This window comes from Carettochelys insculpta, chromosome 2, assembly GCF_033958435.1.
Source record: "Carettochelys insculpta isolate YL-2023 chromosome 2, ASM3395843v1, whole genome shotgun sequence".
Taxonomy (NCBI): domain Eukaryota; kingdom Metazoa; phylum Chordata; order Testudines; family Carettochelyidae; genus Carettochelys; species Carettochelys insculpta.
This window is the reverse complement of record NC_134138.1, coordinates 215,833,259-215,859,728: the sequence shown is the minus strand read 5'-3', so window position 1 is coordinate 215,859,728 and position 26,470 is coordinate 215,833,259. Positions and strand designations below refer to the sequence as shown.

Below are 26,470 nucleotides of genomic sequence, written 5' to 3'. Positions count from 1 at the left end.
TGTGACTCCCCTGTAGCAGAAGTCTGAGTCTGTAAATTCTACAATGCATTAGATGGGGGAAATTAATGAGATGAAACAAATAGGAAGCCAGAGTGAAATGAAAGTGCACACTCTAGCCTTGCCAAAATGGCTGTTCATTCTCAGAATCAATTGCCACTTAAAAGCTATACGGCGCTGGAAAGCCAGTAGAAGTACTAGAAAATGTGAATATTTTGGGCATTCCAAGAGGAATGTGAAAGGAAGCGTGCACATATTCCCCCACATAATTCTTCCATTGTGTTGTTCTGGTTCTTTTCTAACAATCATATTCACTTGCATCCAAAACAACAACCCAAAAAAAAAAAAAAACCAACCTCATCCAGTGACTCAGGTGTCTTTTAAAGAAAAACAGCTGTTAGCCACACAAGGTTTCAGACAAGCCACGTATGCTAAGACAGTGTTTGAAGGAATTCAAGAAAGCAATCAACAGAATAGGGAAGTGACATTATATTACACCTACAGAGACTAGTAGGGTGCATCAAAAAGGAATTAAAACAAGATTAGGGAAAATAAATAGTTTCAAAAGGCCCCAGTGAATCCCCATTTGTAACAGTCTTTCCTGGTTTGAGCACTTTGCCTTCCTAGCAACTTCAAATGTCAGATAAGTTCCAGAGAAAGTACCCTAAACTGACCAAAAGCAGTGATTAGTCTTAGCTGTGATGATAGACTGGAGAACTTATGCTGATAAAGATTGGAGAGGAAGAGACTACTGGTGAATCTTACTGAAGTGAACAAGTGCCTAAGGGCGTATCTACGCTGCAATTAAAAACCTGCAGCTGACTCATGACAGCTGAGAGTCAAGAAAAGGTAAAGTTTCCAACTGCTGCAGTATTTCAGAGTATCCAAAAAGGATTCAGTGACCAATTCGGGTTAGTCTTTTTCATATGCACAATTAAACTGATCTGCATGTTTGAGATCGAAAAAGAATTTCCCCAGGTCACATTAAGGTCCTTGAGTAGGTTAGGAGAGGGTGCCGTCCTTCAAACACAAGGCTTCCATTATGATCAAATGGGTGTTTTTCAAGACTGGCCATACATAGGCCTCTCTCTTTTCTCCCTTTTTCTGTGTGAGTTCACATTATCTCTGTCCCTTGGGTAAATAACTGCATCAACTTCTGCAGTCTTTTCTTCAGTGGCTTTCTCACTGAAGTCACCAGTAAGTTTGACTTCATAACATTGGCAGGATTTGATCCTTAGTGATCAAAAATGGGGTTTTTTCATCTATTGGGGTACTTCCTTTCAAAAATTAGAAAGCATAGGGAGCCAGGAGGAAATGTACTCTTGACCATGATAATAATAAACCTCTTAGTTACAAAAAAAAAAAAGTCCTCCTTGTTATGTGTTCAGTAACCTCCAGAATAGTTCATGTGCATCTAACCACAGTTTATTTTTGTTCATTTTGCTTATGTCACCAGGTCTAATTTTGTGGCGGTTGATATTTATCCGTCACCCAGAGAATACATAGAAACCATATAAATGTATATTTTAAAGTCTGCAGAGGACAGAGACTGAGTTTGTTGGCTTTGGCATTATTCCTTCAAAGGAGATATTGGAAAGTGCAATAAAGGGCCAGTTTTAAATATTAAAAACAAGAAAAAATATACATGACATTTTCATAAGCATAAAAAGAACCGATATATACACTGCACATTTAATTTGGAAGTTTCAAGCCTTTAACTATTAAGGTGATCTTCAAAGGAGTTTAAATTGTAGGGGATCATGATAATTTTTTTTTAATTCTGTGGAGAGATAGAATATGATATAACAGCATCTTAACTTACTGGCAATAAATATTGAGCATGAATATACTCAAACCCAATATACAGTATGCCTCAGCTTTCCCATTCATCTATTGATGATTTTTCAGTCTACCTGAGGAAACAAGGACTTAATGAAATAAGTGTCTACAGACAAAAGATGGAGTAGCCTTCTCCCATTCTGACTTGCAAAGCCCACAATGGAGCACTGATTACACCCATAAGCACATGCCCCCATTTGTTTTGTTCCTAGATAGATTGGGAGCTAGGACTGATCCTACTCCCATTAAGTCACTGACAGATATGCAGATATCCTCAAGACAACAAATAAGCAAATAAATCTAGGAACAGGCTGAAATGTTTGGGTATGCTTGTATCGTCACTGAGATTTTTTTTCTGTACCAACCAAAATACCACCAAGAAAGCAAAAGAGCATTTGCTTTCCACAGCTTCATTAACACCATTCCTGAAAATTGTCATTTAAAAAAATTGTTCAAAGCTTTTCATTTTATCATTCATCAGATTAAACCTGCTCTGATGCAGCCAAAACATTCTATTAGGTGCTTTAGCCAAAGATCATTTTGTCTTTCAGTAAGGACTCATCTTTTAATACAATGGCAGGCGACTATAGAGGCCGGCCTTAAAATCAATATAACTATAAATTATATGTAAAAGGAAACATTGGCCTGAAGCAACAGATTTATTAGTAAAATATGGAGCTTCATTCTGCTAGAGTACATTAGTTTTATAAAGTAAGAGAGAAAGAGACAGAAAGAGAGGGATCAATTATATTGTGGGTTCACTGTTGCTTTTAATGCTGCATTTATAGTACCTACTTCAACCTATTATTTTAACTTCCTGAAAAATGTCACAGTGAAAAAATAGTCACTACGGAGTCCCTGCCTGTAGTTCTTTCTCAGACAAAACTCCTGCTAACTGCAGAAGTTAGGACTGCAAGATGGAGCCTTATAATCGATTATATTTATAGCCTGGTTCAGATTGGTTATTATGAGACTTACTCCTATTGCTGTTGCAGTGAGAGGGATCATAAACTGCAGTTAAGATTCTTTTGAAAGACAAGTTCATGTTATTCGCATCAAGTTATTCATACCTTATTTGCGCAAATTTATTATCTCTGATATGTGGTGTGTATTTCTATTGCATATTCTGTATGTAATTTTCAGGCAGAACTCCAATTTGATGTTCCATGAAGATGGTACAATAGCTATGGTCATGTGTCCACCAGCCCTTATGTTGGCAAAACTTTTGTCGCTCGTGGGTGTGAAGAAACACCCTCCCAAAACCAAATCCACCTTTGCCAACGTAAGTGCTTGTCTGATTCATGCATCTGATGAAGCGGGTCTTTGCCCACGAAAGCTTATGTTCCAAAATGTGTTAGTTGATAAGGTGCCACAGGACTTCTCGTTGTTTTTGAAGGTGCAGACTAATGCGACTACCCTTCTGATAGTTGTCTGTGCAGTGCTACGTGGGAGGCAGATGCTCGCCTGCCAACATAGCTACCCCCACTCAGTATGCTGATGTTATTATGTTGACAGGAGAGCTCTCTCCAGTCAGTGTCATATAGTTACACAAGTGATCTCACAGTGTCACAGCTATGTCAGTAAAGCAGTACTAATGTCAGCCGGTAAATGTAGACGTGGACCACCAGACTCCCATTGATTTCATTGTAATGGGCTGCTCCTCCCTGCTGTACTTTCACAGCAAAATGAAGAGGAGTATTTTGCTCATTGTTTGGTATCTATATGCGTGTACGTGCACATTTAGGGCTTGGCCCAAAGCCCATTGAAAGCAATGGGACGTCTTTCCATAGGCTTCAAGTGGCTTTACATGCATTATGAGTCATTAAGGGCCTAATCTACTTCTCATTAGCATCTTGCTACTGATTTCAGTGGATTCAGGATTGAACTCTTAGGGTCTACAAATTGTGGATATGTATGTAGGTTGTCCATCGTGTCCTATGATGACGTCTTGAACTTGCACAGGCTCATCGGCTGTGGACTCGCATGTGGCTGAGGAGTCCAAGCTTTGAAAGGCATGGGAGTTCGCAGTGGGGGCAAGGGAATTGTCCTGGCTCTATTGGTGCAGCTGCTGCTGTTGCTTTCTTCCTCTCATGAGCATCAATGAGGTGTATGCATCGCTGTGGATATACCAATAAAGATACTGTCATTCTCAAAATGCCTCTGGGTAGTCAAAGAGAAGAGATTCTGGTGTAGATTTCAATAGACTAAAAATAAGCTGTTTTATGTATTTTGGTATCAAACTGTCATATAATTGCTAAGTAAATATAGGAGTCAACAGAAAGTGCCAGTACAGCAGTATTGTTTGTATATAGCTTTCTTCATTAATAGTATCACAAGATAATTTACAAAGAGAGTCAAACTAATAGGAAGAGAAAGATTTAAAAGTGTGATTTGAAGCAAAGAATTTACCCATAGTTACATGTTCCTACTAGTGTAAATTGCTAATTTGCAGTGCGATAGTCCACAGGCAGGCCAATTTCCCACTGTTAATGGGAAGCTGGCCAGATTTGTAACCTTATATTCAAATCTGAGTGTGAGCTATAGTGGTTGTGGGCACAGTACAAAGGTGTAATTGCATCTAACCTTTTTGATCTGTGAGCTAAACTGATTAAGCGAGATTTAAATCAATGTAAATACGTCTACATAACAGAACTGAACTTCTTTAGATTTAAACTCAATGTTAGTGTAAGGGGTGCAACACACCAGTATAGACAAGGTCTTAGGTACTGTATTATTCATCCCACAGTAGATCTAAGCAAGGAGACTCCCTGCCCCTTTTTGTGTTGATCTCCATTTCTGGGATCACTGCTTGCTTTCACAGCACTGTCTGAAATTAAAAAATAAATCGCACATGCATACACACACACACACACACACACACACAGAGTGTTCAGCTACTTAGTTGCAAAACTACGTGTGTTTCCCCTGGAGTATCTCATTTACCTGCAACAATCACTTGTGCATCTGAGCACAGTATTCAGGCCTATGTTGCATTGCTGGAAATGGTGTCTCCCCACGATAAGATTACTGTGTAATTAAATACACATGTACATTTTATAAATGCGTCTCGGACAGGATCGCCTTTTGGGTTCTAGTTATTACTAGTGTTTACGCCTTTTCTACAACCAGGACAAGGACCTCTGCACTGCCTTATTCCAGCTATTTTATTTTCCATTGGATCTGTCCCCAGATCCGTGGGTGAGCCCTGGACTTGTTGACATTCCAGGTAAAATCTGCTGGGATTTGTTGTCAGGACAGACCATTGTCAAGATGGACCAACAGGGGCTGAAGAGAATCATTTCCACCATTTTTACTTGTGGCATTTTTACTTGTGGTTAATCTATGCTGAGATGCTGATGTAGCATTAGGGATGGATCTTATTTCTATTAAAATAAATAATTCTGATGAAAGGTCAGGATGCCATTGTAGGAAAACCTTTGGCTCATTCCTGTTTCTTTGACTTACAATGAAAGCCATGTCTGAATTCTCTCTCCAGCTTTATAAATTACCCTCCTTCTGGAGCTTCAGCAAGATTCCTTTGAATCAGAAAAATCTTTTGTGCTAAACATGTGGTTAATTCACTACCAATCTTCCCTCACTTAGTCTATTTATTTATCATTATTTGTCCACAAATATTATTTCAAACTTTGCACAAAAGTAGTTTGTAATTTGATGCCTATGGATGGCCAAGGAGAAATCATCCCCACCCCCAACCTTTCCCCCAGTATAAGAAGAACCTGGTTTCCCTGTGTTTTCTCTGCTCTTTATTTTATCTCACTGGAGCTGAGTGACTGCTGAAGATGAGAGAAGATGATCAGATCTAAGAGGGAAGCTTCTTTCTTTGGTCTTAGCTGGAAGAAGGATGATGGAAAACATATGGGCTATGAAAAAGCCCAGTCCAACTTTCTGTTTACTAAGCTCTCTGTAAATGTCAACATCTGTCACCACATAACCCCAAAAGGTCCACCCCTTTGCAGGACCCTGATGGCATGTCCCATCCCTCTTCTCCAGTATAGGTTGGTGACTTGGGCAGTGTTGACAGAGAAAAGGAGGGTTATCTGGTTTGGGGTGATGGGCTTAGTAACAGAGAAAGGCAATCAGAGGGGATGGCCTTGGAGATTCCAAGACCCTGCCTGGGCTATGTAGCTAGCTTTTTGGGGACAGCGGAGTTTCTGAGGGAATTGCAATCATGCTGTCATCGTGAAGCCACCAAAGAATGCTGATGTGAACCCTGCCTCTCCCCTAATCTCTGTATCTGACCAGTATCACCCATCAAGTAAAGCTTGGCCTCAGTCCCATCCCATCCGGAGCCTCCAGCCTTCAACTCTAGCTACAGTGGACTGATCCGGTTCACTCCAAGTTCATACCCAAAGTCCCACTAACGTCAATAGGAGCAGGACCCGGGCCCAGGTTCTGCTGGTGTACATGTTACATACGGTGTATGTTAAAATAACTCCCCACCTTCCCCACGTAGGGAATTGGCACAGAGCCCTGGCGGAACCAGCTGCTTAGAAGGGGTGGCCCGGTGCCACCAGACAGGGCCCTGTAAAGCCCCACGTCGAACTATCGTGCAGGTAAACTCCCTGCATTAGCCGGGGGGTCTTTATAGCCCGCTTGGGAAGACTGACACGAGGGCCCAGTTGGGACCCGCTTCCCCCGCCCTTCGGGCTTTCACATGTCGCCCCGGGGGCTGCCTGGCACAGGGCTTTCCTCCAGCGCCTGCAGTCCGCACTGCGGCAGGCGTCCCGGCGGCTCCGGGAGCAGGAGCCGGCCCTGTGAGAGGCGTCCAACGCCTGGCGGCAGAAGGAGGCCGCTCCGGCGGTGAGCCTGCAGCTGGGCTCCCCCGGGCAAGCACCCCCCTCCGGGCAGCTCGCTGCAGCGGGGGCCGGGCTGGCAGGACCAGCTGGAATCCCCGGGCTCAGAATCTGCCCCCGCGCCGCGTGTGAGCGACTTTTCCCATTGGCTTCAGTGGGCGCGGGATCGGGCCCTTGCCGCGCACCCGCGACGGGCGTTTTACCGCGGAGCAACCCTGCGTATCTTGCTCGCCTGCTGCCCGTTTTCACTGTGCTTGTCCCCCGTGCAAAGTCCTTTGCAGAATCAGTGCGTAACACCGGCTGGGTGATATTTACGGTAAACATTGGCCACCGTAACCCAATCGGACCCATCCTAGGTTAGCGCGGGTGTCTTGGGCTCAGCCAAGTAGCTGTACGCGCGATGAAGGGAAAAGCAGCCCCTGGGAAGGGAGACAGGCTGGAGCGGGCCCCGGATAACTTCTCTTTTGTCTCCTCTTTGTACATAGTTTGTAAACTCCTATTCCTGGCCGGGATTCTCCCCACACAAATAGCACCAGGGGGCTGGACGTCCCACCTGGAAATAAACCAACCCAAGAGATTCTTACAATAGATTTTAAACCTGCCTTAGTCTGAAGAGGGTTTTTTTAAATCCTATCTAAGTTATGGAGAGCTGGAGCTCAAAGGGGTGTTGATTTCGACGTGTTTGAAAGTTGGCGGCGTTGCATTTTAAAACACGCCTCAGCTTAGTGCACCCCGAAAACCCCTTCGGGACCAGCTCCAGTTCACACGCTCTCCTGTCCCTCTGAAAGGACAAGGTGCCCATCATCTCATTGGGCACCCTGGCTGCAGCCCAGCGCCTGGGATGATTAAGTCGGGGTAGTTAGTTTTGTGGTGCCGACTGACAAAACGAAATTTCGTTATCGGTGACATTTCTGTGTGATCAGAATGAAAAGGCAGCAGGACGAGCCTAACCCAGGCTCGCAGTGTTCCTGCGAAGCTCTCGTTTGACCCCTGTTATGTGCTGTAATAGTTAATTTCTGCTTTGTGTGCTTGTGGGCTAGGCAGAATGAGTGGGCTAGGAAGGGGAAGCCCGGGCTGTGTTTTCATTTACGGATCTAGACCCGAAGGAGAGCGCGGCGCGTTAAACTAGCGAGCCCGCGAGCAAAGAACGCGAGGGAAGTGTTAAGCCAGAGGTCTGGAGCGCTGAGGACACAAAGTGGTTTCACCCTCACCCGCGCGAATCGGTGCGCAACAGTCGCAAGCGAAGTGCTACTGCGTTTCTCTGCCAGTCCAAGCCCGCACGGGACCTGTCCAGGGCGTGCAAACGGCACAAGAACCCGCCAGGCGGAGTTCCATCCTGCCGCTCGAGGGCCATCTCTCCGGGACGCTGCTTTTCGGGATCGTTGGCTGCGTCCTTTTATACGGTGTGTTCGCTTCACATTTTACACTGAACTTCCACAAAGGCACTGGTCTGCCCCTGGATCGGGATGTTATTCTGGTAAAGGCTGATTGCGAGCTGACGGCTTCTAATAATCAATAACCCTGATTACCGTTCCGAAACGTAAATACACACTTCCAAGGAAATCGGAAGGGATCAATGATAGTTTGTGAAATAATCATAGAGACTGCAAATGTGTGTAGTAAATGGTTACAAATACATCTTTTATTCGGGTTAAATTCTGATCACCCTTAAAGTTATGTGGCAAATTGGGCTGTTCACGTGATCAAAAGAAACCGGTTTTGCCCCGAATTCACTTCGATTGTAGTTTATTTTGCTTTTTTTATTGCAAAGCCCCCTTGGCGGGGATTCTGCGCTTTGAGAGAAGAGGAGCTCCCTTTGACCTGAAATATTTGATGACACATATGCCATAAAAGAGGAATCAAAACAGGGAACACCAGCCTGTAGCAAGCCCGGAAAAATATGCTCTGAGCAGAACAGAACAGAACAGAAAAGGAAAAAGAGAAGAGAAGAGAAACTTGATTGCATGATTTTAATGTTATAACACATATTATTTATTCATTTATTATTAACGTGATTATTGCTGCATTCGCTATAGGTATTCACCAGTTTACATAGAACACATCTAGCCAATTTCTAAATTAATAAAATAGAGCTATTCTAGAAAAATTATTACGAATACGTTCGTTTTCTAAAACCAAAATCATGAAATGTTCTGATTAACATCTATCTATCTATTCCCCGCTACCATAGTGTTAGTTCGTGAAAATGTATTACTTATCGCTGTGCGTCCGTTTCCTAATATAAATGTATTGTGTACATGCTGTGTATCTCACAAGAAATCAGCATGTCAGTTTCCCGACTTTAAGAGCGATAATTCCTGAGAACCAATATGCTCATGAAACGCTCTCAAGACGACAGCCGAAACGTGCTCTGCCATTCGAAAGGAGCTAATAAATTCCTATTAAGTATGCATTTATGCAGTGATTACGTGAACTTTGACCCCTGAAGAGTCGCTGCAATTAGCCGCAACGTCCAGCACTTTTCCTCGTGGATCTAGGTTTTCTTAACTCTTTTTTTAACGCTGGACCAGAAGAGAATAAAAACATAAGATTTCGGCCAATTCACGTCTAAATTCATTCTGGATTTCCTCCTGCCCACTTCTCCGCAGTAGCTCTGGAGGGATGTTAAGGTCCTGATTCTGTTATGCAGACACCAGTGTTCTCCCATTCAGTCTCGTGCAGCGCTTTTCCTGAAAGATGGGCCTTGAAAGTCTTTCTTGAAATCCATGATGTCTTTTTAAAGTACTTATTTTAAGTACTTAGGCCGATCGGCTTCAATAGCTACTCGTGTTTCCTCCACATTACTGGTAATTGAAGCAGAGAGGGAAACAGGAGGGGGGGAGAGATTTCTCATTCAAAGAGAAGAAAGTGTTTAACTTTTTTAGTAACCATCGCTTAGGAAAAGAGTAATGGAGAATTTGCCGCTGTGGTACAGAGGGCTGAATCCGTAATTGTTGCCTTTCCCAGAGCCCCGAGATAAACCACTGGGACTCATTCTAAAGTGACCCATCACTGAATTCATTTCTGCTTGAACTTTCGGTGAACCTGAGATTAAACAGGGGTGAGCAGCTAAGCAGTTTGTTGTTAGCTGCCTTTTCAACAACCCTTTCAGACTGAGTAAATATTGATCTGGTTCAATCTGATAGCCCCAGAGGAAAACACCAGAGCATCTCTATAGCCTCCAAAAGTAAACTTTAAAGGTGAATGCCAGGCCTGCAGAAAGATGCTCAACTTCGTTTGACACTTGGCCGCCTACAAAAAGCAAAGACTAGCGCAAAAAGCAAACGGGGCGATTTAAAAGCAAATGATCCTCCCTGTCGGATCGAACCTGGTGTGTTATTAGTAACCTGATTTTGTGTCACCCGCTTTACTAAGCAGTTACCAAAATCAGGCATCGGCAGCCTGCAGATTCTCGTTCCATTTGTCATGATTAAATATGCCTCGTAGTGAAGCCCAGGAAAAGGCAGTAGCAGCAGAAAGGGGTGGGTCCCTTTGAGGGGCCGCAGAAAGATGCCAGGGCTTTCGTGGTGCAAAGGTAAAGGGTCCTTTGGCTTGCCTGCAGATTCGGGCAGTGACAAGCAGGGCTGCTGCATTTAGTGTATAACGTATTGCATTAAGCCACCGCCGGGGGAGGCAGGTTGCAAGCCAAATTCCGGCATGTTTGGCTCCAGTTTTCGATATTGAACTCGCCTCATTGGCATGCAAATGGCGCGTTAGCACATGAAAGTATCCGGAGGAAAGCCATCTGTTTTACTTCGTGGCCTTACACTAATAAACAAAAGGTAAAGTATAAACCAGGCGGGGAAATGAAAGAACTAGCTGCCTCCGCTTTGAAGTGCTGCTGCCTTCACGGGAGCCTTTTGGAGACAGCCCTGTGGTGGTGCAGACCTCTTTGCTCTTGATATGGCCGACGCGCCTGCAAATCAAGGCTTGTCTTTTTTTGACACTCCAGTGAGGAGAATGTCGTTGACGCTCCGTAGAGCCCCGGAGCAGAGGCAACAGCTGGCCGGGCAGCCAGGCCTTTGGAACCCTCTCCTACAGATGTGCAGGGAAGCAATCAGAGATCCTTTGGCTGGGCTGAAATTCAACGAGGGCGTCAGCTTTAGACCTCAGGTGTCTAGCTGAACTCAGCCCTGCAATGCAGTAAATTAACAGCGGGGCGGGGCGAGCTGTCTTTGCATCTGCAAAGTGTGTTCGCTTGGGTCCAAATGGTTGAGGATCTCCTGAAGTGCACCTGAAAAGAGCTTGTTTTATGCACCAGTCGGTGTCAAGTACTGTGCTGGCCGCCAAGGATAAGTTGTGTGCATCAGCCGGAGGTGAAATGCTCTTTGAAATAAGGAGCCAACGTGTAGCATTAGAGTTCCCAAGGAGCACACAACTTTCCGGTTGTTCACATCCTAAAGATGTCACCGGTAATGTAACAGGCGGGAGGGTGAAGCTGCATTATTTGGGACAGCTTTATATTTGGGGTAATTAAATGTGACTCTCTTAACTATGGGCCTACGACGTGAAGAAGGACTGGCTGAAGACAGTTTCTGCTTTTGAAGCGTGCTCTGTTTACATATATGTCAGGGTTCAGCGGGAGGTGAAAAGGTTAGCACTTGAACCAGGAAGTTCTAGTATTTGTGTTTCAAAAATAGATCTAGTGCATAAATTCCCTCCGCTGTAATAAAGAGGGGAGTTTTTCAGTCTTTCCTAAAGTAAATAGTGGTGAGACATTAAAAAAGGGGAATTAGGCTTGTGTAATAAGGCACCATCGAATGGAGTCCTGACCTCAGCCCAGTCAGGATAAGGAGGAATTGCTTTTTATTAAGTCGCCTACCAAAAGCCACGCCAGTGAGAATGAAATGCGGAGCAAAGTAGGATCAACAATGGCACAAAAAAGGACCCACACCAAGTATACCTGAAACGTGAATATATTTATTACAGACATTTTAAGACCCGTAAATTCTGGTCTGGATTCATCACTTACAGAATCTCAGAACCGTTAATGATTGTACAGAAAATCAGGAAGATGGTTGGCTCACAAATGACAACTGATAAAACTCAGTGTACCTGAAGTACATCAAAGCACTGTGCCTCATGCAAAGTTCCATACACGAATCACATAAAATAGACAATCATTTGGCCATTCATGACATTTACGATTTGGTCGAGAAGACATCACGTCTAAGGTTAGGATTAGTATGAAAATAGGAGGAGGTCAGGTCTTTCGGATTATCTACCCTTAGGTCCAATAAAATCCAACATAGATGGGCGGGGGGGGGGACACACCAAGCAAGGTTTACAAAACCTAGTGCAATCGAAGTTTTTTTTCCTCTGTCTCATTCAAAGAAATGGTGCTGTTTTGAGGTATCTGATTGACATTAACAAACTTAGCTGATATGATCGTCAGTTTTAACAATATAAAATCGAATCCGACTTTGAGTATGTACCTACCCTATTTAATCTGATAATCTAAACATCATTTCTAGAAAATCTGTAAAAAGATAAATCTCTTGGACAAAGTATTTACAACCAGCAAACTCATACACGCAAAAAGGAATACATTAAATTAAAGGATGGAGGTTCTGTGCGTGTGTAAACACTTCCAATAGTGCATCTCTTCAGGAGGTTATGTACTCTATATAGCCTGTCTTTAGGTAAGGAAAAATATAAAAATGTCCTTGCAAATCTTTTCTACCGGGAGAAGCTCTTCTCATTGTGCCCACAAATGTCCTGCAGCAAACAGCAGCGCTAGCTGGAATTTTTAAAAACAGGACTATTGAATAAGTGGTCGTCAGACACCTGATGATGGAAACCACTGGCTTGTTTAGTTCTGCACAGAGGTAAGAGCTGGTGAAGCCTTCTAAAACCGCATTCTCTTGAAACAAGTGGACTGAAAGTAAAGAGGACCGAACGGTTAAAAATACTTTAAATCAACAAAGCTTTGCTACAGATGTGGCTTTGGATAGCTAAGCCAATGGGGGCCAGCAATGTTTCAGTTTGAGGTAGCTAGAGCGTCTGAGGTGGATGAAGCCGGTGATGGGGTACATGGGGAGGAGCTGGACTTTTCCGAGGATTGCTCTGTTTTCTCTTCGCTCCCTGTTGGAGTTGCAGGGGAAATGGGCAGCAGCCCTTCCTTCTCTCTTTTCTTCTGCTTCATCCTGCGATTCTGGAACCAGATCTTCACCTGCGTTTCGTTCAGCTGCAGGGACGCAGCGATCTCCACCCGCCTGGCCCTCGTCAGGTACTTGTTGAAGTGAAATTCTTTCTCCAGTTCCGTGAGCTGCTTGGTGGTGAAATTGGTCCTCACGGTGTTGGGTTGACCCACGTACCCGTACTCTCCGGCTTTCCCTGCAAAAGTATAGGCAGCGCTCAATGAGTGATGGCGAGGCGGCTTAACTCACAGTGTGGCCACACAAGTTTAAAACGCTCCGGAACCAGAACCTCTTTAAGGAGAGGAATCCGGGGACCGTGAGTGAGGGAGTGCCAGGTGCTAACATAAAGTCGGCCACTAGTGTGTATCAAAGAAACTTGGCAAGCGGCTTACCGATTACAAGAAATATTACACAGAAAAACCCCGCTCGGAAGTTCACTGGGGGAGCCTGGCCGGACATGGTGGTCTCAGACCTCCTTACCTGGAAGCCACCTGGCACCTGTCCGCGCCAGGTAAGAGGGCAGAGCGCTCTGCTCTCGTGTGGTTTGATGAAAGACCGTGGAGGAGGAAAGAAGCGGCGCCCCCTGCTCTGAGATCGCAACTAACCTGTTTTAGGCGGGTTCCTTTTAACTTTCATCCAGTCAAAGGTCTGCGCCGGAGGCGAGGTCTCTGCGGCCGGAGAGCGGCAAGCTTCTTGGTGGCTGGCATGAAGAGGGGACAAGGAATTACTATAACTCGCTAGAGGCAGGTTCTGCTGCTCCTGTCCGTATGAGGGGTGCATGTACTGAGCGGGGCCCACCGCGCCCCCAGCATAACCTTGGTGAGGGTGGGGATGCTGGACCATGGCAGATGAGACATTTCCAGAGTAGGCGGCGGGGGTGCCTTGGGGATACCCCCCACTTACATCTGCTTCCTGATTTAGTGCGTAGGGACTGTAACCTGCGCTGAAGTGCTGGGTGCCATAGCCCGGGCCACAGCTGGGGTGCGAGTAGGACATGCCCAGATTGCTGGGATGCTGGTAGGCACCGGTCTGGTGGTGGTGGTGGTGGTGGTGATGGTGGTGGGGGGGACTTATCTGGACCCCCCTGCCCACCAGAAAGCGATCCTCCCCGTTGCACTGCGTGGCGGTGACCGCACAGGACTGGAAAGTTGTAATCCCATGGTCGGGGGGGTAGGCGCGGGAAGAGCACGCCCCGGGCTCGCCGCCGAGGATGGGGTAATCGAGGAAGGAACTCATCCTGGCCGTGTCCATTTATCACCGCCGGGCCGGCTCTCCAGCGCCCTGGGTGCGCGTGCCAACTTTCCCACTTCCTCCATGGGGCCGGGAGGAAAATGATATCAATGTGCCGCGAGCGGGGAGCACGTGAGGGCGGCGGGCCAATGGCGGCGCCTCCTGCTGCAATTGCCCTGCTCGGGCGGGTGATGGATCACCGTTCCGGTGGCATTTAAATGCCGAGCGCTCCTCCATCAAGGTGACGCGGAGCCGCCACCTCCTTCCCCCCCCCCCACCCCCACGTCCTGCCTCCCTCTTAGCCCGCGCTCTGGGGCTCCGCAGCCGGGGCCGGCCAGGCAGTGTGCGAGCGGCCAGGCGCGCCGCCTGCCGCAGCGGAGGGGTGTCCGCCGGCTGCCGGGATCACGGGGCTCCCGGAGCCAGCCGGAGGCGGCCAGGTAAGAGGGGCGCCCGCAGGCTTCCTCCGCCCCGGCGCGCTTGGAAGAGGGGGGGTCTGCCCTCTCCGGGGGGCCCCGCCTGCGCCACTGGGGTCCGGACAGCCCGGGCCCCCAGCTTCCCGGCTGGCGGGTCCTGGTGCAAGCGGCTGTGCGGAGGGGAGCTCGGGGCAGCCGCTCGGGGCTTCCCCTGCGCCTGGCTGGGGGCGGCGGGGGGGAGGTCCCCGGCCGGCAGCCTCCGCGGAGCCCGGGGCTCGAGCAGCCAAGAGTTAAAGGGGCCTGTCCCCGCCGCGGCTATTAGCATGGAAATGAGGCGCTTCGGTAATGTAACGCCATTGTGCCGCGGGCGCGCCCGGCTTCTGCCCCCGCGCCCGGCCCTGGGCCGCGGAGCTGCCGAGCGCTGCTGCAGCGGCCCCTAGTTGGGGCTCCGCCGAGAGGGGCCGGGAGCGCAGGCGGCCGAGGGGCCGGGCGGGGGGCAGGGGAGGGGGGCAGGAAGGGGGATGACGATTGCAAACGTGGCCCATGCTGGGGGAGCGCTCCCAGGTTCTGCTGTCCATCTGCTGGGGTCCCGCGGCGCCCGTGCTCCCCCCCCCCCGGGGGCAGTGCGGAGATCTAGGGACGGCTCCTAGGGATAAACACACCATGCACCGGATGACTCGCCCAGGGATCGGGGGAGGCGGGGGAGCAAAGGAGGTGAGGGGCCAACGCAGTCTCAGCCTCCCACTGATGAATCCTCGTGGTCACGACAGCCAGGAGCCCAGGGGCACGTTATGAACCAGCAGGTTTCGCTGCAGATCAGCTGGCGGGGGGGCTGCCCCTGACGGAGCGGGCTTGGCCCAGGACAGTTCATGCCCCGGCGCACGTTAGTCCTGAGGTGCCGCAGACCTCCTGGTTGTTTTGGCGGATGCAGACTAACAGCGCTGCCCCTCTGAGACTTCCCTTTGCCCCTGGGTGGCTGCCTGCTCCACCCGAGGGATACAGAGAGCGCAGGGGAGATCCCCCCCCCAGTGCCACCCCCACTTCAAAGCTGGCTCTGACCTCACTCAAACTTTCCCTCGTTCCATTCGAGGAGGGTCGGGTCGGGCTGTAGGAAAGCGCGGGGGAGCTTCGGTCCTTGGCGTCTGATTTCACATTCCCCTTATCTATTCAGACAGATCGAGACAGTTCCAGAGCTCGCAACCTGCAGCCACCCACGGAACTGCCGAACGGTTTTATGCTCCTCTTCTGCAGCCCGAGCAGCACTGCGTGCATTTAGGCCGCTGCGCTTCAGCTTGAGCCCGCGGCGCGTTGTCACCCTGCCCCGGGGGGCTGTTGTTGGCGTTTTAAAATATAAAAGGCCTTTTCCCCTTCCACCCTCGCCAGCCCCCTCCCGCCATTCACCCACTCACGAGCCACATCCTCTCCCAAGTGATAAGCTAGCCAAGGTGTGGGAACTATCAGAGGAGCGGCCCTGCTAGTCCGTATCTTCCAAAACAACACGAGGTTGTTGGGCGAAGCGGGTCTTTGCCCAGGAAATCTGATGCTCCAAAAGTCTCCGCTCGTCTACAGGGTGCCGCAGGACTGCTTGGTGTTTTCAAAAGTGGGCGAGGCTCCTGGGAGGGCTAGCCCTGTATCCACTTCTCCACATCCCTCTGATGGCCCCGAACAAGGAAATTGGGTCCCCCCACCAAGATGACCCATCAAAGCTCCATCCTTCTCTTTACATTTGGCCAAGGCCACCGGGGCAGAGCCGCGTGGACACCTTGGAGTTCTTCAGCAGCTGGGGGGGTTGTCCAGCAGGACTCGGGGGAACCACGCTCATCCCAAACTTTTTGGGCGGCGGTGTTGTCTTATTTAATTCTCCTCCCTCGGCCGCGATGAATGATGAGCGAGCCAGGCGCAGGCTCAGGCTGGTGAATGGGTTTCCTTCCAGGGTTCCCCCAACCACACACGCTCCTTGAACGGTTAACGCCGCTGTTTATTACACCGTGCGGGTGTAATTCGTTCAGCTACCCCGGCGGCGGTATAACAGTGTATGGAAAGACCGGAAAGGTTTGCTAAAAGAGCCGTCACCTTCTCTCCTTATTTAAAACCGCGCGAATCGAGCCGCAGCCGAATTCCTTTCTGTGTGTTTGCCCGGGACCTAGGGCCCAGTAACAGCTCCTCTGTCAATCTCCTCCGCTTCCTCTAAATCGTTCCCCTTCCTTTCTGTGCGACTGTTTTGCGGGGGGAAATAAAAGCCCCTTCTTTCATTGCACTGTCCTCCTCCAGTGCCTCGGCTTGTGCTACCTTTACAGCGCGTCCCGGGGCAGGGGAAGGGGACACCCCGGGGGAAAATACCTCTCCGCCCCCGGAACGAGCAAAGTGGCCATCCGAGGCACACGAAATCCAGAGCTCTGCTCTTTTAAAAGCCAAACCTTTGTGCCAGCCCCCCCTCCCTCCTTTGTTGCTTGGGTCCATCTCGGGGGATAGCAAGTGGAATGCCTTCCCCAGCGCTTCAAGCCTTTGCTGGTGCACATTCTTGGGATACCCCCCAAATAATACCCGTTGTGCATGTGCTCGCGTGCCTTTCTCCCCCCCCACCACCCACACCGATGTAGGGGCTCAGGCGCAGGCCGGCGGAGGAATTCAGCGAGCTTCCCCGCTAGCGATGTTACCCCTAGCCCGAGAGCCGCGGGCTGGCCTTGTACCACCCAATTCCGCTGGGGCGAGAAGCCGCTCTGACATCACCCCGCGCACAGCTCGCCGATAGCGATCTGAAAGCCAATCATCTAGCCATAATTCAAGCCCTTGCCAGGAGCCGGCCCGCCGTCGAAAGCGAAAGTGCTGCAGGAGAGACCGAAAGAGCCGCAGGGCCGAGGGTTCGGCGGCAGCCGCAGCCCAGCCAAGCTGTTGTTTGAAACGAGCCATAAAAATGAATTATGACTAAACGCCTTCGAACTTAATGGTTTCAGACGGGGATCCCCGGCTCCGGCGAATACGTAAGAGGGGTTTTATTTGTGCATGTGCTCCTGCCAGGGAGCTCCTCGGTGACATTCTCATTCACAGCAAGCGGGTGATTTATGGGTTGAGGCAGACTCGCATCCGGCCCTTCCAGCTATGGCCCACGCAGCTCAGCTCAGCTCCACAACCTGCTGCGCCTCGGGGAGCCACCGCCCCGCAAACGAAATGGAAAGAAACTGCTTCCTGGGCCGCCTTTCCTAGCGAGCCAAGTGTGGAGGGGCTTTGGGGGCGCTGCGCCGACCTGCCGGCTTTAGGCGACTGAAACACGCTCACCTTCGGCATTGGGGCGTTCCCGTCCGTAACGTGTTCTTAGCTGGTCAGCCGGAGTCTTTCAACCAGCTTCCTCGCCGCGGGAACGGAGAAAGTTACACGCCGGGGCCGCGGAGCCGAGCCCAGCGAAATGTGAGCGTGTTAGCCGGTAGCCTCCGGTGGTCATTGGTCAGCCCTTCGCGCTGCAACCCGGGCTTTCAAGGAAAGCCACCGTAAGGGGCTCCCACGGAAATCCCCGAAAGACCCGCGCTGAGATCCCAAATCCCTCCCCAGTGTAGCTGTACAGACAATAACGGTTTTTCATTTGCTCTCTTTTTCAGGTCTGTTTCCTCGGGACCTTTCAGCACACGGCACCCAACCCACCGCGCCTGTTGTTAGCATTCCTATCTTAACGGCGGGGTTTCAGAAATCCACTTGGCGGACCTGTGAGCACTGATGTTCCAGAAGAATATGCCGTTTTAAATGCTCCTTCCACTCAGGCGGTCACTTTCCCCACTTACCACAGATTATAATTTGTCTGTAACAGCGAACGCTGCATATTTATGTTTTTGTCACAGTTTAGAAAATCCAAGACCTGTATTCACACACCATCTGTTCTATGTGCATTAAAAAGGAAGAAACCCCTTATGTAGAGTTTTACGCATTGGTTTTGTTGGGTACTTCGATTTAACTTGTAAGAACCGTTCCAATAAAGAAATTGAATGTGCCTTTTTCCCCCCTCTAATAAATATATCAAATTACCAAAAGAAGAGATATTGTGACCAGAACGTCTAATTTTATTTCTGACATTAAATTAAGTGGGGGAGGGGGAAATACCCGTTATGATCTGAGTCTAGAGAGAAAGAGAGAAGAAAGCTACTTGTAGCAAACAAGAATTTATTCTACCAAAAATACTTATGACAACGCATCCTACTGCAATACAAAAATAAAAAGAAAGTGAAGATAGAATTCTATGTGATCACTTTCTTACAGGCCTCGTATATTGCTTTCATAGAGGGACCTAGAATGTGGCGAGGTTAAATTGGACACAACTAAAACTTCATAAGAAACAGTAAAAATGGCTCTGGCACACAGTACAGGGAATTAATAAACAGAAAATACTGACCAGGAACCGAAAACTAAAAAAAGTAATTGGAACCCAGAAGCCATAACCCTGGGCGGCCGGAGGTCTTTCCTTTCTCAGTAATTCAGATGCTGCAAGTCAATTGTGGTGAGTGTGTCTGTAAAAAAGTCAAAACTGTCCGCTGAGATATCTACAGGACTGTCCAGAGATCCTGGCAAACTGGGGGAAACTGCATCTGAGAGCTGGAGGCAGGAATCTGTGGAGAAAACGCTGAAGTCCTGTAAAGACGGGACCTCTAGGGCCTCAGGACTGTCATTGTTCAGGCCAGCTGCACAGTTCTGGGCCATTGTGGAGAGGCAGTTTGGAACAGTGGGTGACTGATGCTGAAAATGTTTCAGATTTTTCTCATTGCTGGTTAAAGGCGAAACTGGGAAACTTTGGGAGTCGCCATTGTGTGCATGGGGCGCCTGCTGAGGAGCTAGTGCGTTCTGTTGGAAAGCGTAACCCTCCCGCTCCACGAGAGCGCCTGAGCCACTGGTGAGGCTTTGCTCGAAGAGGGATTTCTCCTCCTCCTCCTCCTCCGCCTTCTCGGCGTCCTCCAGCCCCTTCAGCTTCCCCTCGCCGTGCTGGTTCTCCTTGCACTGGGTCTGTCGCTTGTGCTTCATCCGCCGGTTCTGGAACCAGACCTTCACTTGCCTCTCGGTCAGATCCAGCAGCGCCGCGATCTCCACCCGCCGGGGTCTGCAGAGATACTTGTTGAAATGAAACTCCTTCTCCAGCTCCAGCAGCTGGGTGTTGGTGTAAGCCGTCCGCAGGCGCCTCGAGCCCCCCGCCCCGCTCTCGGGGACGTCGGGCACCTCTGCAAAGCCAGAGAAAGGCACGGGGTGAATGGCCGCCTCCCAGCCCGGGATCTCTAGCCTAACACCCAGCCATGCAACAAAATGGCCGCCCTGGGCTGCAGTACATCCATTGTGTTGCCCCCTTTCCACCTCACGGCGAGGAAGGCATCTAGCTCCCAGCCCGACCCGGGCCAACTTTATATTAGCCATAGCGCAATTTATAATGAATGCGGCCGCGGCTTAGCGGAGCAGGAGCAATCTATCACTCTTCATTACTGTCACCTAGCCCAACTCTAGGACAGCGGGACACGAGGGGGTCAGCTCCGTCGCCAATAAATCATCCCCCGCGAGAGGAGCTGGCCGAAGTTTGGGGGCTGTGCGCAGCGCGCGGGGCTCCTGCCGCCTCCGAAGCCTTTCCGGGGAAGTTGGGCCGGTCCCGACCCCAGGGAAAGAGCGCGCTGGAGGGGAAAGTCTTTGAACTGACCTTTGTGGCTTAGGCAGGCTGGTCCAGCGGCCGAGGCTGAGGCCGAAGCGAGCGGCAGGGCCGTTTTCTTGGAGGCTTTTTTCTCTTTCATCCAGGGGTACTCCGGCGGCTGCAGGGCGCCGGCTGGCACCGGGCTGCTGCTGCTGCTGCTGCTGCTGCTGACATTGGGACTCTGCTTGGCACGGCTGCTGCCGGTGTGGCGAGGGTGGCTGCCTGGGTGCAGGCTGGGGATGGTCTGCTCAAAAGGAGGAGGAATCAGTGTCGAGTGTGAAAGCGTCGAGTTCTTGATTGATGAACTTTGAAATGTATCACCGACAGGGGGAAAAGATGTCAGGCACTCAGCGAGCGATGGCTGACTATTGATAAACCCGATCTCTCGCTCAAATTCGAAATTCATGGCCTTCAACTGGCAGCCCCCTTGGAGAAAAAGTTCCCTCTTATTTAGGGCTTGGGGGGGAGGGGGGAAGGCCCAGGAAAAAGGCGAGAGAGACGGAAAAAAAAATCTCATAGAAGATCGCTGCTGGGGTGTTTTTTTTCTAATTCACTGATTACAGCCGTATGGGGACCGTGCTACTATTAAACTATTGAATTCATGGAGACAAGGTTGAAATTGGACCGAATTGGCTGTCACATGATTGCCTCTGCCCAATGACAATTTGGGCTTTAATCAAAAGAAGCCACTGTCTGTTTGATTGATCCAAAAAAGTCGGGAAGGAACGCCTCACTGGGGGCCAGAAAGGCTTTATTTACACTTTTTTTTGAGGGGGGCGAATTATAGATCGGTATCTATCGGCTGGGCGTCCTAATCGGGAAGGATCTGCGCGCGGGTGTGTGTGTGTGTGTGTGTGTGCGTGCGCGCGCGCGCGTGTGTGTGTGTGTGGTTGCTTGTCCTGCAGCCTGCTGCCCCTCTCGTCTCCTCCCGCACACTCATCTCATTGTTTGGGGCTGTCAGGAAAATGCTTTGCGCCTCGCAAATCACTTAAGCACCTCAATCTGACGCTTGGAGTCATTAACGAAGTAATCCATTAATCTTCAAAGTTTTGACACGTCGGGCCCCCGCATCTCAGCCGCGTAAGGAGTCGCGCCCAGGCAGGAGTTCCAGGCAGAGAGGTCCTGCTTTTTTCCCGGGGAATGACACTTCCTCTAAACTAGTTTACTGCTCCCGAATTGGCATCCCTGTGCCACTGATGCTCGGGGGGAGAGAGTATGTACAGGACGGAGAACAATTGGCCGCCGAGCTCCCAGTCCATTGTTTAACCGGATTTTCCGCAGCAGCCTTGCTCCTATGGGAAGAGTAGCACAGACACAGCTTTACGGTCATGACTTTTCCATGCAGTTGACTTCACACAAGTGGACCACAATAGATACCAGCTCTGCAGCCAGCAGAGAGCTATACGCTGTCCACACGTTTAGCAAGCCGGGGCATTAGTTTGCAAACGATCCCCGCGCCTGCTGGGGTGTTTTGCTCAATAACCGTAGTAGACTGGGGCTGGAGAATCTGTGCAATTCCAGGGAAATCTATTGGAAGGCAGCGCCAGCTTGGTCGGTCTGGACGCAACTGTATCTGTGTTAACAGGTCCGGGGAAAGGCGGCCAGGTTCTGCTTGTACGTGATCCAAAAATCTTCGCTTTGTTCCCAGCCCCTCCGATTTGCCACTTGCGGAGCTGGGAAAATACCGAAGGGTTCGACACCATCTTCCCGATCACCTGGGGAAGGGCAGTGAAAATATTGTGCTGATGGCCCTATTATTAATTATGATTATGATGATGATTCCGGCGCAGTGAATAGATTGGCATTGCTCTTTCCCACAAAGCCCGAGCCAGCTCTGCTCCGTGTAGCGGTTCATATTCAGGATGACCCCCCCCACCCACACACACACAGCCCATTGTGCTTTTATAAAACACAAAACTTGTTTGCGGAAGCCCGGTCGGCTTGGCGCTGGCAATCGCAGCTCGGCTTCGGGACTGCAGCTTGGTAAGGGGTTCACAGAACAAACGGATCCGGAGAGCTCCTCTCCACTCGAGGTTGGCCAAACCCCCTCGGTTTGAAGCTCATAAATCCACCCGCTGCAATGTAGCTGGGAAAGGCTCTGGAGGTGGAATGGGCTGTGGGGTGTCTTGAAGGAGGGTCGTTGTGCTGGGTTGTTTAAATAGCATACGGAACGGGACTTGTCATTTAATACCTCGAACGGGACGCCTTCTACACATAGATGCTGTTGGAAAAAAGCTGGGGGGTTTAATTTTCTTGCTTTTACTCCAAACAAAGCTCTGGCGATGCCTGCGCGTGATCCATCTTGTCCGCCAAAAGGTTTGACAGCCACTGGCCCTTAAGAACACATTTAAACCTTCTTGCTCTTTCCAAGATCAAATGTGGCCGAGCAAAGAAGGAGAGCAAGAAACGCGAGTAAACAAGGAGAAGGGCTTCTCTTAAAATGCTCTGTTGTGTTACAGGGTTATACGCCTTACTGTGGGAACAGCGCGTTTTCTATTCGGCTCACAACTGGCTGGCAAGGCGGGGGCTTATTTTTACTTTACTTTAAAATATCGGACCTAACAGTAGGATGCAAAACAATAAGGGAGAGAAAGAGGGGAGATGTGGAGTGTAACGAGGCTTTGTAAGTAAAAACTGTGCGGGCGGATGTATTCTGCACATTCACTTATTTATTTATTTGTTCTATTTATTTTCCTGCGGTCGGGCTAACTCAAAGACCACCTGGAACAAAAGGTTTGGGTTTTTTCCCCCCCCTCTGCGGACGGCGAATGCAAAGTATTTGTAAAAAAAAAAAACACCTATTACTGCGTCTTTATAAAATACGCGTTAATCAGTAGATTTTTAAAAAATCCAATAGAGAGAAATTTAAAAAAATATTACAAGCAAGAGGTATAATCTATTTTTTTTTCTGAAAAGAGTAGAAGAAATCACGCCTATATTTGTTTTTGGCATCAGAAAGAGGGGAGTGGAAAGCCAAATTCTCTTTAATTTTTTTCATACATTTAATAATCTATGCTAAAAGAAGCAATACGCGAAGAATTCGTAGATTATGAAATGTCCTTTTATTTGATTTAACCTGCCTAACATGAGGGTTTTCTTTAAAAAGAAAACAGAAAAAATCCTAAATAATCTTTCCTTGATTTATCAATTGCCAAAAGATAGTTTCTTCCTCTTCAGATCAACGAGCTGAGGTTTATTCTGAATGTATACTATGATTCAGTGAAAAATATCTGTCTGATTCTAAGTAACCTTTGCAGTTGAGGTATATAAATATACACAAAATAAGTATGTCGAAAAACACCTTCTTTGACTCAAATGTTATATATTTTCCAGAGTACCTATATATAGAGAGAGAGATAGATTCGTGGATACATTGTAATCTTTTCGACACACGTCAAGCAAAGATGATTTTCAGAACAAGATAAAGAGTCACGTTCAATAATATTTTAGAGTGAAACCAAAATGGCGACATTTTTCTGTGCATTAAAAGATACATAGTGAGCAGCGTGGGTTAATGGCTACACAGCACATGTTTATGTCTCTCTACACATCGATGTGTATATTTCACCCGAGTCTACCGACGTCCATCCTGATTTATAGTCTGAATTTTAAAAATAGGACCATCTAGTTTTATGAAAGGAAAAAAATCTTATCTTAGTACGTTAATTCGCTTCTCTGGGTTCCAGTTCACACCGATTCCTAGCGGTATATTCTTGCTTGTGTCTAGTTCGCTCGTGTATTATTGAAAGCCTTTCAGAGAGTAAGGGTTTTGCAACATTGCATTTTTAGCCGAAAGCTGGAGCGCGCCTGTCTCCCCTCCCCCACCAGGGCCAGAAAGGGGAGGAGGTGGGAATTAAAAATACAAAATCCGGCCATTTGTTTAAAATCATAGACGACTGGGAAGCAACATATTGAGAAGAAAACAACCCTGACTGCTCTGGGATCCTGCGTATGGGCCTGATCAACTAGGTTGGCTTCCAAAAGGTGTAAGCAACCCAAAACAACCGGTTTCTTTTCGGGGGGCTGGCGGAAAGGGGTGAACTGAATTTCTCACTGTTAACACATTTTTGCAGTTTGTGCCTTCCAACTATCCACGCACATTGTCTTGTCTCTTATTCTCAGCGCGCTCTCTTTTATTTCAAATTTCCAGCATCCTCCTCCCAGCCCGATGGAACAGTGGCTGGATTGTCTGGTCTGACCCCGGGAGGAAAAGTGTGGGAGTAGAGGGCTCCCAGCTTTTCAAAGGTCCACCCGTGCAGAGGCGAGAAGAACCCTTTTCCATGCGGATGGCTGCTGGGGAAGTGGGTTTCTTGCAGGAAAATATAACGAGCCCAACATGGCGCAACCCAGGATCCGCTTACCCCGCCGAGCCCCTGCCTCGCGGGGCGCAGCAGTGCTGGTTGCGAAATCGACCTGCTTTTGTTTCTGACCCACATCGATATTATTCAGACAACCAAAAATCTCCCCTCCCCATTGGAAGCGCCTGGGAAGCATGCCCGCAGCTCAGCACCTCACGCTACCGACACAAAAGGAGGATCATTTGCATGCTGGATATTTTCAACCCTGAGACTGTCACAGCTCACAAGACATATTGGGATTTGTCAATTCACTGCAGGGTTTAAAACCTTGATAAGGAAAATAGAAAGGACTGGGAGTTATGTGGACTGGTGTGAGTGTGTTTACGCGCACATCAGTTCACCTAGCGGTCACATGCTTTGGGGGCTTTTCAAACAAATAATATTTTCTTAACTCTTTATTATTCAGAATAAAAACTTTATTTTTTTTCAGAATGTGAGCAGCAAGGAATGCATAACTTTCAAAACAAATCTAGTCTTTTCTGGTTTACAATTTTTTTTTCATTTCGCTGGATGTTACAAGCATCAATTATTCAAATCGTGATCTTTTTTCAGATTTTATTGCATTGTTATATTTTTTAAATAAAGGAGTAATACGTTTCCTTTCAAATGATGTTTCCTTCTTATGCCAATATGCCATCAAACATACGGCCAGGTAAATGCCTCCTGAATATTCAGGGTACAGAATTTTTATATATATATAAATATGAACAGATGGGGATAAATAAAATTTTAAACACTTAGATTATTCAATGTTTAAAAAAAATATAAATAAATCTGAATGTTCACCAGCATACACACATTGAAAGACTTAACACGTATTAATAATTGCCCAGGGAGCCCCTGTTCAAGCGCCTTTGATTTCTTTCTCGCTATTTAAAAGAAGTGCAATAAAAAAATTGCTTCCCCGTGGGATCAATCATGTACGAACAAATTCACATTTCAGAATTATTGTTCTAGAAAATTTGTTCATATACCCTGTTTTGACAAAAGTGTAGAAGTAAAGTCTGAAGCCTATGTCTACTCCCAAAGCCAGACACAAGGCTACACAGTTCAAGAAGATAAATATCCACTATGGAAACTAGAGAGCAATTCAAGCAACAAATATTGCTACGTCACATAAACTATAGAGCGTTTTACCAAAGGAAAGAGAACAAAACAGAAGAGAACCCAAAGGGAGAAGGTGGAAGGGGAGGGTGGAAAGTACTTTTTTAAAAGTTGCGGATTTCCTTCCACATGGGTAGCTCGGGTCTGTTACAGATGGGTGAGTTTGGGCGCTTCCTGAATTCTTCCCTGAGAAGGATGGTGAGAAGTAAGGTCTGTGTAAGTTGGGTGTGGATCACAAGGTCCATGGTGGTGACTGTTGCCCATTGGCCCAGGCCCACTGTAGTCCATGTTGGCAGAGGAAGGATGAGGAAGATGAGTGAGACCAAAGATGGAAGGCCCGGAATTGGTCATGGTGTCCACATAGTTGCCCCCCACATAGACGGGGCTTCCCTGTATATGTGGATTTCCATAACTGTTGCCTTGAAGAGGGTGAGGCTCATATTCAGGAGTAACCGCTGCTGTCCCCGTGTATCTCTTTTGAGGAGGCGGGCAATTATTGAGAGGAGCCGGATATGAGGCGGGGATGCCATAAGCATTTTGATGAGGCTTGTTAAAGGATGGAGGCGACTGGGGCTCGTAGGGAACACTGTTTACTAAAGAATGCATAGAGTTTAGATAGCCCCCGGGAGCGGGGGGCACAGGACTTCTGCTCGGGGACTGTCCTCCTGAAGAGGTCACCATGCCCTTCCCCTTTTGATCCTTTTTATACTTCATTCTGCGGTTCTGAAACCAGATTTTGATTTGTCTTTCTGTGAGATTGAGCAAATTCGCCATTTCTACCCTTCTTGGCCTGCAAAGGTACCTATTGAAGTGGAACTCCTTTTCCAGTTCTACCAGCTGGGCACTTGTATAAGCTGTACGGGCTCTTTTAGAGGAGGCTTGCCCCGGAGGGCTTTTATCACCAGCACAGCTCTCACCTATGCAA

General features: G+C 48.3%; 3 protein-coding genes across 8 annotated transcripts in view; all 3 read right to left on the bottom strand.

Moving 5' to 3' along the window:
* Positions 1–11,560: 11,560 nt before the first annotated feature.
* Positions 11,561–14,041, bottom strand: HOXA1 (homeobox A1). The gene is made up of 2 exons (XM_074986160.1): positions 13,396–14,041; positions 11,561–12,986 (listed from the first exon to the last, which is right to left on the bottom strand). The coding sequence occupies exons 1-2, from the start codon at positions 14,039–14,041 to the stop codon at positions 12,631–12,633; spliced, it is 1,002 nt and encodes a 333-aa protein (XP_074842261.1). The 3' UTR covers positions 11,561–12,630.
* Positions 14,042–18,527: 4,486 nt separating this feature from the next.
* HOXA2 (homeobox A2) lies at positions 18,528–21,287 on the bottom strand. Of its 2 annotated transcripts, XM_074986159.1 has the most exons (3): positions 21,080–21,287; positions 20,093–20,327; positions 18,528–19,628 (listed from the first exon to the last, which is right to left on the bottom strand). In XM_074986159.1, the coding sequence occupies exons 1-3, from the start codon at positions 21,116–21,118 to the stop codon at positions 18,886–18,888; spliced, it is 1,017 nt and encodes a 338-aa protein (XP_074842260.1). In that variant the 5' UTR covers positions 21,119–21,287; the 3' UTR covers positions 18,528–18,885. The 2 variants fall into 2 exon arrangements, with proteins under 2 accessions (XP_074842260.1, XP_074842259.1); XM_074986158.1 differs by lacking the exon at positions 21,080–21,287 and having other exon boundaries at positions 20,093–20,489.
* A 2,800-nt stretch (positions 21,288–24,087) lies between these two features.
* The window catches only part of HOXA3 (homeobox A3), a 43,873-nt gene continuing 41,490 nt past the window's right edge, over positions 24,088–26,470 (bottom strand). For all 5 annotated transcript variants that reach the window (XM_074984575.1, XM_074984577.1, XM_074984578.1 and 2 more), the window contains one exon: positions 24,088–26,462. In XM_074984575.1, the coding sequence (XP_074840676.1) occupies positions 25,693–26,462 (770 nt within the window). In that variant the 3' untranslated portion in view covers positions 24,088–25,692. The remainder of the gene's footprint in view (positions 26,463–26,470) is intronic.